This window comes from Puma concolor, chromosome C1 (genome assembly GCF_028749965.1).
Source record: "Puma concolor isolate L17-30 chromosome C1, mPumCon1.1.hap2, whole genome shotgun sequence".
Taxonomy (NCBI): Eukaryota; Metazoa; Chordata; class Mammalia; order Carnivora; family Felidae; genus Puma; species Puma concolor.
The window spans coordinates 25866651-25885055 of record NC_141674.1 but is presented as its reverse complement, the minus strand read 5'-3'; the positions used below and the strand labels follow the sequence as shown (position 1 = coordinate 25885055).

Below are 18405 nucleotides of genomic sequence, written 5' to 3'. Positions count from 1 at the left end.
GGGCATGGCCAATAGTCTTGCTGATGGAACAAAGGGTCAAGGTTGACTCGTAGGCTCTTTCCAGATGCTAGCAGGGTGGGGATGTTGATAACCAAGATGGGGATGACTGGGACAGGGCATAGGGGGCATGTGCCCTCAGGGGAATCAAGAACTCATTTTGTCCAGGTAAAGTCTGAGATGCCCATGAGACATCCAAGTGGGGGGATTAATTCTGTGGCGTGGGTGGAGTTCTGAGCTGAAAAGAGGAAGGAAAGGGATACGAGACCCTAAGGTGGCGATGCAGATGGCAGAGGGGGTGTGGGAGCCGCATGCTGGGCCCCTTTGACTGATCATATACACAACATTTAGAAAGCACCACTTGTCATCCAGGCAGTGAGGACCTTGAGTGATTCTGGAATGCACCATGGCTCCCAGATACCGTTCCTAACTATGGGGTTCCTCTCCTACCACTGGAGTCACCAGTCCTGTAATCACCTTTGTCATCACTGTTGCTATAGCAGAACCATCCAGAATGTGCAATTACCTGGATTCAAATCCTGGCCTTCCCACTCATGCCCACTAGCTGAGTGACCTTGGGCTTGTTTCTCAACCTCTCTGTGCCCCGTTTTTCTCACCTGTAAATAGTAACAGTACACTACTCAACTCATAAGGTGGAAGTGAGGTTCGAGTTGATAAATGTCATGCGTGCAGCAGAAGGCCTTGCTCGTAGTAATGACTCAGGGAGCATTAGCTGTTGTGATTCTGACTGCCACAGCCACTGCTGGCTGGCATTTATCAAGCACTATGTGCCAGACCCTGCCCTCTCTAATTTAATCCTCACAGGATCCTCACAGAAACTCCTAGAGGTTAAGATTTTGTTCTTCCCTATTCCACATGAGGGAACTGAGGCCTGGAGAGGCGAAGTACTTTGCCTGTGGTTGCACAGCTGGAGGGTAGTGAAGCCAGGATTCTACCCAAGCCCATGTGTCTGCCAGCCACGTTCTTGACCATCATGGTCTGTGGCAGACCAGGACGATGGCCTGTGAGCCCTGACAGGAGACTCATGACGACACCGTTACTTCCAGAGATCCAGCTTGGTGGCCCAGGGCCTGAGAGCTTGATCCTCATAGGTGATCCTCATAGGTGCACCCCCTGATGAGTCCACCTGGCCAGGGACTTCCTGCTCTCCCATGGTTCCCCCTTGACCCTCCTCAGGGAAGGGGCCCGAGGTTGTTCTGCTGGGCAGATGCCGCTGCAGGTAGGGAGCCAGGGGCTGCCGGGGGCTACTTTCATTCTTTTTTCTTTTTCATTCTTTTTTAACATTTATTTATTTTGCACAGAGCCCAGCGCAGGGCTCAAACTCATGGACCACAGGATCATGACCTGAGCCCAAGTCGGACACTTAACCACCGAGCCACCCAGGCACCCCTGCGATTTCCTAATTTTAAAAAGGGGTGTCCTTGATAAAGCCAAGGATAAGGGGGCAGAACCCCAAGCCCCCAGAAGAGGGCACTGATGAGACCGAGCCCCCCCACCTCCGCGCCCCACAACACTGAGCCACAAAGCACAAGGAAAAGGGGGAGCATGGAGGCTTTAGGGCAGTCACACCCTGGCTCCCTCTGCCTCACACCTGAGTTGTCAGATGTCAGCTTCCCCCCCAGGGCCTATGGGGATTTTTGTTTTCTCAGAGGCGGAGTAGCCTGGGGGCGGAACTGAGGACACGGGAGTGGAGGACCCCAAAGCTTGCAGGCCTCCAGGCTTGTGCACTGGCGCTGGCCTGAAATGCAGGCAGGGGAGGAGCAGGATGGAGGTTCCACTGTCCCTACTGAAATTTGTGGGTCACCGGAGAGTTAGCAGACATCCAAGGGGGCCGAGGGGTAGTTCTCTAAAATTATATAGTTAATTGAAGGAATTTCAGTGGAACTTAAAGTCGATCATAAATAACGTCATAAACTTGGAAGGGCGACTCTCAGCATAACACCTGCACCTTCGAACATACACGACTTAATGGCGGTGCGGAAGGCCCGTTCCCAGAGAAGGAGGAAGTGTACGTTAATATTTAGGAAGTGTACGTTAATATTTTAGGATCGTGGTATCAGCTGAGGGTTATATTTTATGGCTCTGAAGTTGTAACCATGAAATATGGTGCCTTGTTTAAAGTATGAGAAAATCTCCAAACAACTTTTGGAGCATCTTCAATCGACACAGGATGGTTCGGGAGCAAGGGTGTCGGAGAAACCCAAGAGGGAGGCATGACAAAATGTAAAGGTGCCACCTTCCAAGGAGGGGACTGGTGGCTCCCCGCAGAGGGCCTCAAGCTCTTGAGTCCTCAGTTCCAGCATGGTCTAGAAATCATTGACTATCATGAGGAGCTTTGAAGATCTTGGGATGGCTTTACCAGACTGCTTTCAAGCAGGAACATACGGTGTCATGAAAGAGGCCACAGTTCTCATACCTGGGAGACCCACCTGGATTCCTGATTCACTGTGCATTGTGTGACCTTAAGGAAATTACTTAACCTCTCTGAACTTCAGTGTCCTGTTTCATTTCTTTGTTCAACAGATGTTTACTAAGTGCCTGCCACTTGAGAGGAAGATTGGCGAATGCAGGGGCCATTTTTATTTCTTTAGAGCTGAGTGGCCTCAAGGCTCCATTAAACCCTTTGCTTAATCCCAACAGTCCTTTGTACTTCCCAGCAGGAGAGTACTGCTCCTGAAGTTCTGGGTCTAGAGGCAAAGGTGTGTTGTTCTGAAAGACATTTCTTAAGGTGAAACTTACAACTCACACCTAGAGCAAACTTCCAAAAGCCCCTGACCATGGAGGCTCCCGGACCGCAGAAGGCACTTAGAAATGGCGATGAGGGGCTGGATGCCACGGAACCTCAGTGACTGAGGAGGACTGTGCCAGGCCTGCTGCCCATGGACATGGTCCCTGCTGTAGTGGAGTTTACAGTCTAGACATTAGATAAATGGCATAACTGACCAACTAATTTGGGGAAATAATTCGTTATAGGAAAGTATGTCATGCTTTGAAAACATAAGATAGGGGGAAGGGGTTTCTGTATCTGGAAAGATCCTTGAGGAAGTGACACTTAGACTGGGACCTAAAGGCTGAGGAGGGGCCAGCCAGGGAAGAAGGGAGGTAGGGAAGAAGATTCCAGAAAGAGAAAATGGCACTTTCCAGGTCCTGGAACAGGGAGATGCTTGATACATCAGAAGAACTGGGAGGAGGCCAGTTTGGTGGCAGGAAAGTAGCCAGGGAGAGACTGGTAGGAGGCAAAGCTCTGTAAGGTCCTTATAAGCCACAGATATTCTATTCTATCCCGAGTGACAGTAAGAGTTATTGAAGGTTCTTACGGAGAGGAGTGGCGTCCTTAGGTCTGTGTTTCCAGGATCACTCAGGCTTCTGGTGAAGAATGACAGGCTAGAGCAGGAGGGATATTTGGAGACAAGGAAAGAGGCCTCATGGCTGTGGTTGACTTGGATCATGACATGGCTTTGAGTGGAGCAGGTGCAAGGCAGATGAGAGGCCCATCAAGAACCACTTACAAGGAGGGACGGGGTTTGGTCCCTGGCTACGTGTGGCGTGTGGGAGAGGTTGCCCATGGCCCCAACCTCTGGCGTGAGACATTGGGTGGATAGCGCTGACAGTCTCTGGGAAGGAAACACCAGAAGGTCAGGTTCAGTGGGAGGAGAGCACCAGGTGGTCTTTGTTGGGCTGAGGCTGACAACAGTGTAGGATGTCTTAGAATTCCAAGAACTACGGAGAGGCTGCCGAGTCTCCCCCCATCACCTGCTCCCCTCCAACATTGCCTGCTGCTGTGCGGCCCACCAGGACCCGCGGGCCTGAGCAAGTGGGACAGTGTGGACCCAGGGCTTGCCGCTCTGTCCTGCACTCCTGACACTGCTCCCTCGCCCCCCATTCCGCCCCCAGGCTTCCTGACCCTGACCCTGACTGCTCTTACACAACTTCCTTTCAGGTGCATTTGCTTTTGCCTGCTGATCATTAAATGTCACTTCTTCCCGGGTCTTCTTTACTCCCCTGGAGCCAGAGTTGCTCTTCCTCCTGCTGACTCCCGGCCTCGCAGGCCCCCTGGGCATCTCTCCTGCCCTCTCTCCATGGGCATCATCACCTGTTTACAGAGTGCAGAGGGGCGGTGGAGGAGGGCCATCACCATCCCACAGAACTGCTTCTCCTCTGGGGCCCCTGTTTACCCAAATAGCATCGTAGTCTGCCCTGCTGCCCTGTTAGAGACCTCCACGTCCTCTCTCCCTCCTCCTCTCCTTTGCTGACCACTCACAGGTGGAGACTGCGTCCTCTCCCTTCTCCTCAGCCTGGCTCTTGAATCCTTTCTGTTCCTTCTCTTCCTCCCACTGCCGTTGCCATTCATTCAGGTTTTGAAGATTAGACCAACCTCTTCACTATCCAAGTTGGCATATAGAAGTAGGCACATTCTCTTGAAATGGACCTTGACCCGGTAGAATGACATTAACGAGACTAGTTGCGGACCACTGAATAAACTTACCTTGACCTCCATCCCACGCTGCTTCTGCATACCCAGCCATCAGCTCCATGTCTACACCAGGACATCCCACATACATACTCAGCCCTGGGATCCGAAACTGAACCCCTGCTTGCCTTCCCCACCACAAAGCAGCCCCCTCCTGGGTCCCCTGCCACAGGAGACATTTTTCAGCCTACAGATTCTCATGCCCCAAACCTGGAACTCATCCCTCACAACTGCCAAGTCCTATAGATTCTGCTTCCTAAATCTCTCTGAAATCAGTGCTCTTCCCACTGTCCCCATGGCCTCAGCTCAGAGCTCATCTGGCCTCCTCCAGACTTCGGTGACTTTGTCCTACCAAAAGCATCCTGTCCACTCCCGTGATTCAGACCTCCTCCATGCCACAGCCCCAGGGATCTTTCTAAAATGCAAATTTAATCATATCCCTTCACTACCTTTGATTCTCAAGACGAAGGGGAAGGAAAAGGAGAACTTAGCACTTGCTGGGCATCTCCATGCGCCAGCCCCTGGCTGATGTTAGGAACCGTCACATTAACGACCCCCGTCAATTATCACAGCAAACCATTGTTCAGAGAAGCAACGTGAAGCTGCTGGAAATAAATCTCCCAAGGTCGCATGGCTGGGGAACATGGAGCCTGAATTCAAACCTAGACCTTCCTGACCCCCAAATCCATTTTATTTCCAATAGAGTCCTCTGCTTCCAAGTCTTCTTGGCCATGTTCTCTGTCAGGGGCTCCTTCTACATGTCCATTACCATCACCCATCCTTCCTCTCTCTTCGCTGTCTGATAAGCCATCTAGAGCTACTTATCTTGCACATGTCTTGTGATTTTGTGCTTCTGTGCTTCTGACATCTGTGCCCCTGTTTTCTTAAATGCCATTCCCTTTCTTCTCTCCCTAGGGAACTCCTATCCATCCTTCAAAATCCAGCTCTCCTAGCATCTCCTCTGTTAAGTTTTCCTAAATCGACTCACCCACGCAAAGTAACATCTTGCTTTATCTATGTCCTCCAAATATGAACTGTACTCCTGGGAGATAGTGTATTGGTTAAGAGTACAGGCCCTGGAATCGATCTACAGGGCTTAGAATCCCAGCTCCTTTAGTCGCTGTGAGCTGTGTCCCCTTTGGCAAGTAACTGAATCTCTGCATGCCTTGGTTTCCTTACCTGCAAAATGGGAATGATACTTCACAGGGTCACAGGAAGGATTCAATGAAATATGTAGCGTAGTTAGAATAGCACCTGGCGTAGTGTAGGCGCTCCATAAATAATTAGCTTTTACTGTTCTTATTCTACTGCTCCTGGTACACATTTGAACCCGGGTATTGCATTTTTTTCTTTCTTCATCAGTTAGTCCACACCTCTAATACAGCATATGCTAAGTGTAGTGTAATCACTTACTTGCATACAGGCTCCAGGACAACAGGCTTAAAGTCTGGATAACTTCTCACTGTGTCACCCAGCTAGTGAGCATCGGGGAAAGGATTCAAACCGAGGTCTGCAACAATTCAAAAGCCAGTGTTCTTAACTATTCTATGTCAGAGCATGTTTCCCAGATCATTTTTTCTGAATATAAGTCTCAGCTGGGATTTCGGCTGGAGCAGTGAGACTGCCAGGTTCTGGGGCAGGATGAGTAAAACATGGTCCCTGCCCTTGGGGATTCCTGGTGCAGCTCAGAACCAGAGTGGAAGACAGATGTATGAACAGATCACTCAGCATGAAGTACCGTGTCTGAAGTCGGACCGCTGCTGCGGGAGCCCAGAGGAGAGAGCGGTCACTAAACACTTGGGGGAATGAGGCTTTACCAAGAAGTGGCATCAGAGTTGGATCTCAAAGCCCGAGGAGAACTGCTCTGGACAGAGGGCATCCTTGGCAGAGGGAACGGGGTGATCAAAGACCAGGAGGCCCGACCATGCAGGGCGCGAGGACAGAGCTGGCCTGCAGACAAGGAAGGGCCAGAGGAAGGATGATGGAGGTCGGGCCTGGCAACCCTTTGAGCTTTGCCCCAGGGTGCTGGGTTGAGTTTCACCACATCGGAGTGTTACTAAGATCTGGTGGGAAGAGATGTCCTATTCACCACAGTCGTGACCGTGGAAATAAATGTGGCAGCTGGCTCATGGCAGGGCAGTATATGTGGTACTCGGAATGTCAGAGTTCAAATCCCAGCTCAGTGGTTGTGTGACCTTAGGTAGGTGACTTAACCTCCCTGGGCCTTGGTTGGCTCATCTTTCAATGAGAACAACACTATCTGAAATCCTCAGGACAGGGCCTGGCACATGGTAAGGGCTATGGAAGTGTTTGGTACCACTATTACTAGGCCAATTCAGACTAGGATCTTGGTCCGCCCTGCCTGTGCATCACATTCTGGGACCCTCTATGCCTGTCACGGGTGAAGGCCACGAGTGCCAGGACCTGGGAACCAGACCACCTCACCTGAACATCTTCTCTTTGCACCCGCAGCGGATGATGCCTGTGGCGGGACCCTGCGCGGCCAGAGCGGCATCATCTCTAGCCCCCACTTCCCCTCGGAGTACCATAACAATGCCGACTGCACGTGGACCATCCTGGCCGAACTGGGAGACACCATCGCCCTGGTCTTTATTGACTTCCAGCTGGAGGATGGTTACGACTTTCTGGAAGTCACGGGCACCGAAGGCTCCTCCCTCTGGTAAGCACACTGTCGCGTCCCCTCCTTGGTCCGTTGGGAAACTGTGGCTCACCCACAGCCTCCTCGGCATCTGGGCCTGCAGTCTGAGGCCCCTCGGCCACATCCTGATGAGTTGATGAGTTTGGTTCTCATCATAATGAAAACTCACTGCACGTTTTTAGAACCAGGGTCCATTTTTACAGAGATTTTGATACCCAATGTGATGTGCATCCTTGCTGAAGAATTTCGTGATGGGCCTTGGCGGAGTAACTTGCACTGAGACTGAAACTGTCCTGGTCTGAGGGTGTGGACAGGGTCTCCGTGCAATGATCTGAAGTACTGTTCCATCTCTGCAGGGCGTATTCAAAGCATCCAATGAAGGGAATAGAATCTTAAGTGGAAATTCCCACTCCCGGGGCCCTGCCAAGGAAGGGCAGGGCATGCCGCCACAGTTTCTGATGGGAAGGACTAACCTCCCTGTCGTTCTGGCTTTACTAAAATGCACGGGCTTTTCTGTGGTGTGCCCCACCCACCATGGAGACTCTCGATGATGATGGGTTCAGGAGCGGAGGGATGACGAGACTTATCAGCCCCAGTTGCTGGTACTGTCCGAGATTTAGATGCACAGGACATGCCCAAGCAGGGGCTGGCTTTGGGAAATGTTCAACTCTGTTTGGGTGACAAACTTTGAGTGGTGGTGTGGCACTTAGAATATCCTCTCTTATTCTCCTTGTGGCTGTGTTATCAGGCTGAGGGCACAGGGGGACCTGTGTCAGCACACCAGGTGCCCACAGAAGGATGTGTCCAGATGTGCTTCAGACAAGATATGGCATCTTGCAGACTTCCATTACTGCACGGGGGAAGGCAGGACTCAGGGCCTGGGGATGAGGGCAAACGAGGTGTCCCTGAGGATTCTGAGGGACTCAGAAAGTGGGTAACTGTAAGAGTTGGGGTAGGATAGCTCCTGGAAGGAGACGTGGCAGTCAGTGTGAATGGGGAGGAGGGGAGGGAGAGGGAGCAGGGGCACATTTCCTGAACACCTCTTTTAGACCAGGTTTCGTGCCTTGTGATAGAAACACCAGTTGTGTAAGACATGGTCCTTTGAGGGTGAGAAAATCAGACAGACCCATGGCAGGAGCCAGTTATGACTATTTCAGAGGCAAAAATGGGAACAGATTCCTTCCAATATGGACTCAGAGATCTGGGGACCAGTGTAGCCCGGAGAACTCAAATTTCCTGGTATGGTGGAAGGCCATCTGACCTGGGAGTCAGAAGACCTTGGTGTCGTAAGCTTGTCCAGTGAACTTGGCCAGATCATTCACTACCCTGGATGGGGGGTTGAGAGAAGCACATGTGAGCCAAGGACAGACCACTGTGTACAGGTGGCTATTCTGTCAACTAGTCTGGGTCAGCGGCTGGACATTTGGGGCTACGAGCGGGGATGAAAGCCCGGGTGACCCTCTTCTGCACTGGAATCCCAGTGACCTGGCAGCCTGGAGGCCCTCTGTCCCCCTACCCCTCTTTGTTAAATACTTATTTTTATCATTGTAAATGTAATGCATATGCTTCTTGTAGAAAACAGAGGAAATATAAAAAGGTATGGAGAAATGAATAAGAAATATTAAAATTTTGATATATTCTCCTTTGGCCTTTTTGCTTTGCTTGGAGCAAGCTAGCTGCCTATTTATATATATTTTAATATTACAAAATTCAGATCTGAAAATCTATCTGTAGTTATATATTTTTAACTTAGCATTATGTAATGAAAATTTTCCCTGTATTATGGCAGAGGCTTCCAAAACATAATAGGTGTGATAATAGCATTGTTTATTGAGCATTTATTGTCAGCATGTCCTAGTTTGGTTCTAAGCTCTTACAGCAATAATTCCATCTTTCCTCATAGAAACTTCATGAAGTAGGTAGCATCATTTTCCTCCTTTTACAGATGAGAAAAGTGAGGTCCAGAGAGGTTATGTCACTTGCTTGAAGCCATACAGCTGATAAGGAGCAGAACGAGGCTTCAGCCCCAGGAAAGTTGGACTTGAAAGGCCATCTCCGTAGCCATGGCAGCATGTCACATCCTGCTCCATTTGTGAAGGGTCGCCAGGGCTGTGTGGCATGCTCTCGTAAGAAGGATACAGTGTACTCATCAGATCTCTTAGTAGGTCGTTCCCAAGGTTTCACTTGGATGAGCAGATGCCACGATGAATAGCACTGCCGGGTCTGGCTCTTCCAGCCCCAAGGCCTCTTCGACTCACTTGTTTACCCGTGGGCCAAGCAGTCTCCCACAGCCTCTGCCCCCCCAGGTGTGAATCCACACATTGTCCAAACTTCTGGAGTGAAACAAATCTTAAAGACTATTCCTTTTCCTATTAAGTCACTCAGTGGGGGAAGGAATTAAGCGGAGGAAATCGTTAGGGGAGTCATTCAGAACTCTTCGCTATAAGATTAAGTTATAATTATTTATAGGGTTGGTGTCACCATTTCCAGCCAGGATGCATTTGTTGTTCTAATTTATACTTGCATAGCAATTATGGATAAACAAACTTGGCGGCTCGGGACATGTGTGCAAAGAACCCGCTTTCTCCCCTGCCCCTCTCCTTTATGGATCCCTGGATCCCTGTGAACTGTGAAGCTGCTGGTTTATGAGTTGCTACTTTATATCACCGTGCATTAAGATTTTAAGATGTTTTCTTGATTTCTGTGCCAAGCCATAGAAAGACTGCAGATCCTGTTAGAAAAGATGAATGTGAACAACTGGGCATCCCTTCACCTATTGAGAAGACAGAGATACCTTCGAGAGAAAAAAATCCACTACCTCCTTTACCAGATAGCAGATTCCCACTGATTCAGGGTTGTGGGTGGGGCATAGAATGTTCCTGACTCAGTTTCCACACTCTCCTCCCCAATGGGCCAAGAGCAGGAGACTTTTAATTGGGGGTTCCGGTTGTTTGGATTTCGCAGGCAAGTAAAATTGCCAAACAATTGAGGAAATGGAGGGTTGAGATATATATATATATATATATATATATATATATATATATATATATATATATATTTTTTTTTTTTTTTTTAGTTTTGCCAAGTGAGGACATTAGAAAGAAACCTGCCAACTCCTCAGAACGTTATTTCATAAAACAAAGGACAATTCAAAGCCAAAAACGTAGCAGGATATAATCAGTTGGCAGCTATGCGCTGGCGCGGAGGAAGGCAGGTGGGCGGAGCGCACAGAAATAGCGGTGTGTGCCCGGAACCACAGAGCACGTGGTGTGCGTACATCAGCCAGCGCACTGCTTCTTCCTGTTTCCCGGTCCCTGAGTGGCCACAGGGAATCGGGCAGTACACGTCTTGGACAGGAAAAGGCTGTTAGGATGGTGAGCACTGAACCCTGTAACTATGACATGTTGACAGGTCCCCAAGTATTTTAGATGTACTCCCTCTGATGTTAATTGCTTTTTTAATTTTCGTTTTAACTTTTATTTTGTGATTGACTGTGAGCAAAAGCTGCGTTTGAACTTAAAGTTACAATCCAGATAGTGTATTTGGATTCCTCCCCAACTGCATGCGCGTGCGCGCACAAACACACACACACACACACACACACAATCACCCTTGACACATGCCCCTCCAAGTCACCACCATATATTGCGCCACGTCAACCGCTCTTACGCATATGCTCTTCTGTCTCTAGTTCACTGAACTCAGTTTAGGGACCAGGTACTCTCTCACTGATCCTTCTTGGTGTGGGGGATGGGGGTGGGCAGCTTTGTTCTGCTCTGACCAAGTCAGTTGGCTCTGTTCTTCATGGAGCCCCATTCCTTCTCCTCAAATGCTAGGAAAAACTCTCACCGTTGCTAAAGTTCCTCATGAGGCCCCTGGACTTTTTCAGATGGCTGGGACTGGGGTGGGTGGTGGTGCAGAACTGGGGTTTAAAAACTCAGTTTTTTATGACCCTGGGTTCTGTGTCCCTGGTGGGTAGCAGGATGATGTTATAACAAGTACAAGTGATTGCCAGCCCATTATACAGCTGGCCTCTCCATTGTGGAGAAAATCAATGAATTAAAGCCCACCGAGAAGACACAAGAGCTAGAATCTCTGCTCTCCTTCCTCTGCCTCATGCTTGTCACTCTCCATTTGAATCTCTCCAGGCTCTTCTTCTGGGGCTACAAGGAAGGAGAGAAAGCCAGATGTCCCCTCCAAGAATAGGAGAGGGGGTCTGTGTATCTTGGCATCTAACTGAGGAGAGAGCAGGTCTGGGAGCCAGACAGACTTGAGCTCAAAACCCTGATCCACCTCTTAGTGGTTGTTAAAGCCTATTTACTTGCCTCTGAGTCTCAGTTTCCACATCTGAAAAATGGGGCTCATCACACCAGCCTACAAAGCATGTTGAAAGGGCTGCACACGTAAACTGCTGCCTGGCTCACAATGGAGATGATACTCCTGGGATGGCGACCAGAGTTAGGGGCTCACCCTTTGAAGGGAAGAGGATAAGTGAGGCGTCTCCAGCAGCCCAGAGCCTTGGTGGCCCCATTCTTAGTGATCCCCCTGAGGCCGTTCTTCCCAGCCTGGCAGCTCAGAGGCCTCTCACCGGGCAGGAAGGCACAGCCTGGTCACCGCAGCTGATTCAGCTCCCCAGGGAATTGCCTGGAAACCCAGGTAAGGAGGACTGGGTCAGACCGGAGGATGTCCTTGCAAAGGTCAGAAGAGAGGGTGGTGATTTCATTGAAACTGCCTTCCCAGAGCTGCAATTTTTGGGCACGTTGCAGGCAGCATCACCCCTTCTCGCCTGGACCCAGCCCCAGACTGACCAGTTAGCTGCCTCGTCCGAAGAGCGGAAGAAGAGTGGACTGCTGCAGCTACAGTGGCTGCTCGGTGCAGGCTAGGAGCAGGGGACACTTCACCGGGGTACAGGCACAGCACCTGCTCCCCGGGGCCTGCCGCATAGGGGAGAAGAAGCAGAGAGTGTGGAGAAGACAGGGGGCCACTGTACCGGACCCAGAGAGGAGGCCCATCTCTGCCCGGCATCATCTCGCTGCTGGAGAATTCAGTTGGGCCTTCGTCTCTCCTTTGCTCCTTCTCTTTCTCTGCTTCTCTCTTTTGCTAGGTGGCAGTTTCCTCCTATAGCAGGAAGGGCAGGCAGGGCCTGACCTGCACTCAGAATTGAAGCCATCTTTTCCCTGGGGGCTTCCAGAAGTGTGTTTGTGGTGGGGAGGCTGGTAGAAGGAGTCCATAGCTCCTTCCCACATGAGGGGTTTCTGTGCAGACCCTAGAGCCTCTCCACCATCTTCTTGGCTCTCCCGCTGTGGGTCAGTCTCTGCCAGTGATTCCCAGCCTCTCTTCTTGCCCCTTTCAGTGTACTTGGACTCCCATTCTTAACTTTTTCAATATTTTACTTTAGAGAAGAGCATGCCAGCTGGGGAGAGGGGCAGAGAGAGAGAGAGAGAGAGAGAGAGAGAGAGAATCTTAAGCAGGCTCCATGCTCAGCATGGAGCCCAATGTGGGGCTTGATCCCATGACCCTGGGACCATGACCTGAGCTGAAGTCAAGAGTCAGACGCTCAACTGATTGAGGCAGCCAGGCGCCCCTGGACTTCCATTCTTTATTTGTTCCACTCGGGTCATTTGCAATCTGCCTGTGCATTCTCTGTGTCCCCACCCCCCAAGCCAAGCCCCGTGGACCTCTATGTGATATATTTGCCTCCACCAAACCTTTAAGTAGGAAAGGAAACAAGGCATACTGCAGGAAGCTGCCCTCGGGTGGGAGGAGCAGGCCCTATTGTGGGGGCTGCATTTGAGACAGACCTCACAGCGTGGGTGCTATCTGGATGTGGGAGGGGAGGAGAGCATCATCCCCGGGCTGTAGCCTGGCATCCCACCCCAACAGGAGCTCCCCTGATCCCTGGGATACAGGTCCAGGAAGTGGTCCCAGGATTCTCTCCACTGTGCACCCACCCACCTTGCCTCTGAGCCTACCCGGCCCCTCTGACCAGAGAACATAGAGGAAACTCTGCTGTACTGTCTGGATTTCCTGCCCCCGGGGCCACCCCATAGACCCCGGCTGTTTCTAGAAAGAGAATTTCCCTGGAAAGCAGGTTCAGCCTACTCTCTGGATCCAGCTCTGAGATTTTTCTTTGCTTTGTTCCCCTTCATTTTGTTTTTTTCTGCTTTTGTTTTTGTAGGTGGAGATACAAAAATTCCCGTCTACTTTACAGACATTCAGTTTGAAAATTTTGCTAGCAACATTCTTTTTCCTCTTTGAAAGACTTTGTTTTAATTATTAAGCATTTTACACATGAAATTTGAGCCAACTAGAACCATTTGATCTCAGCGACTTTTAACTAGATATTTCATTCAGGAGTCATTAGATTCAGATATAATTAGAATGAGAACAGCATGCCAATGGGGATTTGTTAATAATAACTATTCACTTATTTATTCATTCACATGTACTTTATCAAACCATTGGTTTAGATCATTTACATTCTTTGTTACTTTTCCCCTATTTATTTTCAGTAATCATTTATTGAGAGCCTTCTATGAACTAGGCTCTCCTAGGTGCTAGGGAGACAAAGACACAGTCCTATCCCCAAGGAGTTGTTTATTCCCTCTGCAAATGTTTATGTAATAGCCATGTATCATGCTGGACCCTGGAGCTCACAGTCAGGGTGAAGAAGCAGAATATAATTAAATGCTTGACAATATCATATGTTAGATGCCTTTACTAAAAGGTATAAAGAAGCTCCCATAGAGACTGAAAAGAAAAATGTAATAGTATTCTTTTGGTTCAAGAAATAGATATCCACCTCCAGCTGACTCAAGCTAAAAAGGGAATGTGTTGGCTTCTGTAACTGAAAAGTCGAGGGATTGGCTTCAGGGACTGCTGGATCAAGGTATGCAAATAATATTATCAGAATGTGTTTCTCTCCCTCCCACAGCTTTGCTCTCTTATGTGTCAGCTTTCTCAGGCATGCTTTCCCCATGAGGGAGCAAAGGCAACCACCATCAGCTCCCTCCATTCTGCTGGTTTAGCAATCCCAGCAAAAAGGAAGCTTCTCTTTCCCGATGGTTCCCACAAAAGCCCTAAGATGAACCTTGATTGGACCAGATTGAGCCATGTGCTCAGGCCTCAACACCAGTGTCCACAGAGAGCGTTCTCACTGACCAGGCCCAGGCCACATGACTATCTGTCCTGCTCAAACCCCCTGGCTGGGAGTGGGGGAGGGGTGGTTCACCAAAGGAAAATTGGGTCACTGAGAAAGTCTTCCTATCATGATGGGAGGGGCTGCTAGAAGGACTCAGATGAATGAATCCCAGAAGGGGTGACTTTTGAATTCAACGCAGGAACTAGAGTTTGCCAGTGTCACAGAGCAGGAAAGGACCCTGGTGTGTTGGGGGCATTGCAAGTGGGTGCAGGGTAGGCACAGGGAGAGTGTGGGTCAGTAAGAACCTTGTCCTATGTTCATAAGCTGGGAGGGGATTCCAAAGACTGTAGAAGGCAATGGAAGTGTTCTAAGCGGAGATGTAACATAGTCGCTCTGAGTTTTAATTGGGTCCAAGAAACCAGCTATAAAACTTTTTTGTGACCACTCAGCCAAGAGATGATCCAACCTTGAATTATGGGAGCTGTGAAGGGATGAAGAGGATGGGGTGGCACCAAGCCACATCTCAGATGCAGAATCAATTGCTTTGGGAGGTTCATTGGAAAGGAGGAATGGAGACAGGGGAGAGTCTGAGGTGATCCCCAAGTTCCTGCCTAATGACTGTTAGGATTCTTCACCAGCAGAGGGCTTGGGTGGAGTGGGGGATGGTGATGCTCTCTGGCCTCCCCAGGGCAAAATAGGCACAGAGAAGGAAGTCAAGGCCACAGCAAGGAAGGAGATGAGCCTGGATACAGGGACACAGGTGCCCTTGGTTATTGATACACAGTTTTGGGGGGATCTGTAATGGAGATGGTCAGGGGAAATCAACAGCTATGCCTAAAAAATGGTGTTCGGGTAAATACTGTGGCAAGGCTTTGAGAAGTTATTGTCAGGAACAGCCCGGCACCATCGTTCTCGGCAGTGTCTCCATCATTCCCGTCAGCCTTTATCACCAAACTTTCCTTCATAATGTATCCATTCAAACAGATTATGTAGGCCCTTCTATTGCCTGGCATTGGGCTTGGCATGGAATTATAGTAGTGGAGGAGACCAATACAGACTCTGCCTTTGTGGGACTTCTGGTTTACCTGGGGGAGACCTATACTAATAAAGCCACAAAACAAATATAAAATTCACTCGTGTTGAGTGCCGTGAAGGAAATGAACAAGGTGGGGAACAGTAGCAGTGGGGCCCGATTAAGATAAATGAGCCGGGGGAGGCCTCTCTGGGGGGGTCAGATTTAAGCAGAGACCTGACTATTGAGCAAGAGCCACAGTGGGAAGAATTCAGGGACCAGCATTTCAGGGTGGAGGGAATTGCACCTGTAAAAGTCCATCATCACGATGTCCTGATTGTCCTTAAACTTCATACATGGGAGTGTCATGGGCCTAATGCCTGTCTTCTGGGGTTTCAGCTTGTTTTAATGTCAAGAGCAAGGTAGGGACAAGGTCTCAAGCCAACAGAGATGCTCAGGAAGCAGCTGAGATGGAGCATGACCAAGGCTGCCGAACCCAGTAGCACTTGGAACCAGTAGGGGGATGAGACACAAGCACCTGCCTTCCTGTGGGTTCTTGAGGCCCTTGCTTCCCCCTCCTTCCCTGCCACATCACAATTCTTTAAGCCACCCCAAGAAGCTGTTCTCTTCTGATGGAGCCCATGAAATTGCATCTGTTGTAGCCATCAGGAGCCAGGCCATAAATAACCAGCCCTTTAAAATCTCATCTTCCATATCTCCCAGAGTTGGAAATAGCATTCCAAGCCCCACAGCCGAACGGTAGGAAAGGATTAGTGCCCTAGCATGCTGTTGGCAGAACATGTCTGGAGAGTCAGGGCCAGGGCTCCTGCACTCTCCACAGAGTATCAGCGTGACTTCCTTGCTCCCCTGGGTGAGAACTTGTTCTCAGAAAGAGAACAAAAGCCGCAGCTAGAAGGAGCAAGAAATGAGCTGGGGCTGTCCACCGTTGGCACAGCAGCTCTGCTAGGGCTTGTGATTTGGCAAAGTCCTGTGTGTGGGAAGCCAAGGTCAGGCAGCTGTCTCACCCCCCGTGGGGCCGACTGCATGCAGTAGGTTTGCACTAAGTACATCGTCTGCACTGACTGCATGCAACAAGTTTGTACTAAGTACATCGTCTGTGCGGGGGCCCGTGCCAGGACTGGGAAGGGCACCAGACAACAAGATGCTCTTTTCGACCTCTCTCTCAAGGAGCTGCCAGATGCCTGGTCGTGCCTCTAAGACAGATGGAAGGAGCTGTTCTGGGCCCTTCCACAGGCCTCTCATTCTGGCAAAACCTGCCTTCCAGAATGACCTCAGTTCATTTAGAATGTTCAAGACCCCACCCCTGGTCTCTCTTTTCATGCTTGGCCATAAAACTTTGTGGGACTCCCTCTTGGCCTCTCTTACCCCATGGTTCGCCCTGATTTTACCTGTCTCTTGCTCCTATGATTTTTTTCTGGCTTCCTGAGCCTGACAATAAGCCCTTAGTTCCAACCCTGAGCCTATACTTCTTTCATTCCAGCTTTTCCTCATTCAGTGGCTGGGTGGCCAGTGTGTGACACTCCCAGACTCACCAGGGAAGCAGGATTCCCACAGAAAACCAGCCGTTGACAATCTGATGAAATGACAGATGATCACTGTTGAAGTCAGCAGATCTCATCATCTGGGAAGTGAGAGGGCCAGGTTGGCTTGAAAAGTGGGAGGGCTTCCTGGAGGAGTAGAACTCCATCACCTCCAGGAACTTCTCATTCGAGGTCTTGGACCAGTGGTCTTCCTTGGAGTCCTCTATCGGCATTAATTCCTCACCTGCTTCTCCATGGCTTCTATCCCCTGCCTTCCCCTGAAAACATTCACATTAAGATTATTGTCAGAGAAGCACCCCTCACCCCAAACACTAACCACTTCCAGTGCCAAATCCACAAGATAGGTTTTAAGTCTCCTCTTACTGGCACCTCCGCATTCCCTTACGTTGTTGGTCATTTTCTCCTTTTAGAACTTTCTCTTCGCTTTATGCTGCTCTCTCTGATGCTTCTTGGACCTCTCTGACCATTTCTTCTGTTTCCTTTGATGTCCCCAAGACTCTGCTCTTGTCTTACTGCTGTCCTCATCCCCCACACTCTCCCTGGGTACTCTTCTCTGCTCTCATGGCTTCAGGTACCACCTGTTTGTTTAGAACTCCCGAATCTGGCTTCCCAGCCTGGCCTCCTCCTGAGCAGCAAACTGTAGAGCCAACCACCTGTTGGACGTCTCCACCGTGACGTCCACCAATATCTCCAATTCAGCATGTCCCAACTTCACTCATACTTGGCTACTAAAATGGTCAGAGTCTGTTTCCTGACTTAGTTTATGGTACTCCACTCTACCTAGTCATCTAAGAATCTGGGAACCATCCCTGTTCTCTGAGGTCTCCCAGTGTACCTCCTATAACATATTTTTCCATCTTTACTGTCACTCCCCCAGTTCAGCCCATCATCTTTCTTCTTTGTGGGTTGTAATAGCCTCCTTACTGATCTCCTAGCTTCTTGGCACTCTTCAATTCAGCCTCCCCACTGTTACCAGAATGGTTTAATTAAAATGCATATCTGACATGCTAAGCCTCAGGCAGAAACTTTCAATCATTTTCCATTGTCTGTGGAATAAAATTCCAGCCATTGATAAGGCCCTTTTTGATCCAACCCTGCCTATCACCGCAGCCTCATCTCTTGCCATTTCCTTCTCTGAACTTCATTAACCCTGCAATTCAACACATGGTGTAACACCACAAAGGTTTCTTTTTCACTCATGCTACATGACTGCCATGGGTCAGTCGGGAGTGACTCTGATCCACATGGAAATGCAGGCGGGTGTCCAGTCTCAAGGAAGTTCCACCATCTTATAGATGCACCACCCAGAGTATGTGGCCTTCCCCGCTGCCATGGCAGGGAAGAAGAGTGGAGAACCTAGCATGGGCTTTTCACTGTCCCGGCCCAGAGAGAGACACATCGCCCACCTCATATTTCATTGGCCAGAAATAACCACGTGGTCCAGCCTAGCTGTAAAGGAGCCTGGAAACATCATGCACAGATGAAATGGCTGGTGAATCAGTATCTCTCTGCCACGCCTCATATTTCAGTATACGTGATGTC

The 18405-nt window shown here is 49.7% G+C and overlaps 1 protein-coding gene across 7 annotated transcripts in view; it reads left to right on the top strand.

Moving 5' to 3' along the window:
* Nucleotides 1-18405, top strand: part of CSMD2 (CUB and Sushi multiple domains 2) — a 602428-nt gene that overhangs the window by 208135 nt on the left and 375888 nt on the right. For all 7 annotated transcript variants that reach the window (XM_086716392.1, XM_086716389.1, XM_086716388.1 and 4 more), the window contains exon 5: nucleotides 6962-7169. In XM_086716392.1, coding sequence (XP_086572518.1) covers nucleotides 6962-7169 — 208 coding nt within the window. The remainder of the gene's footprint in view (nucleotides 1-6961; nucleotides 7170-18405) is intronic.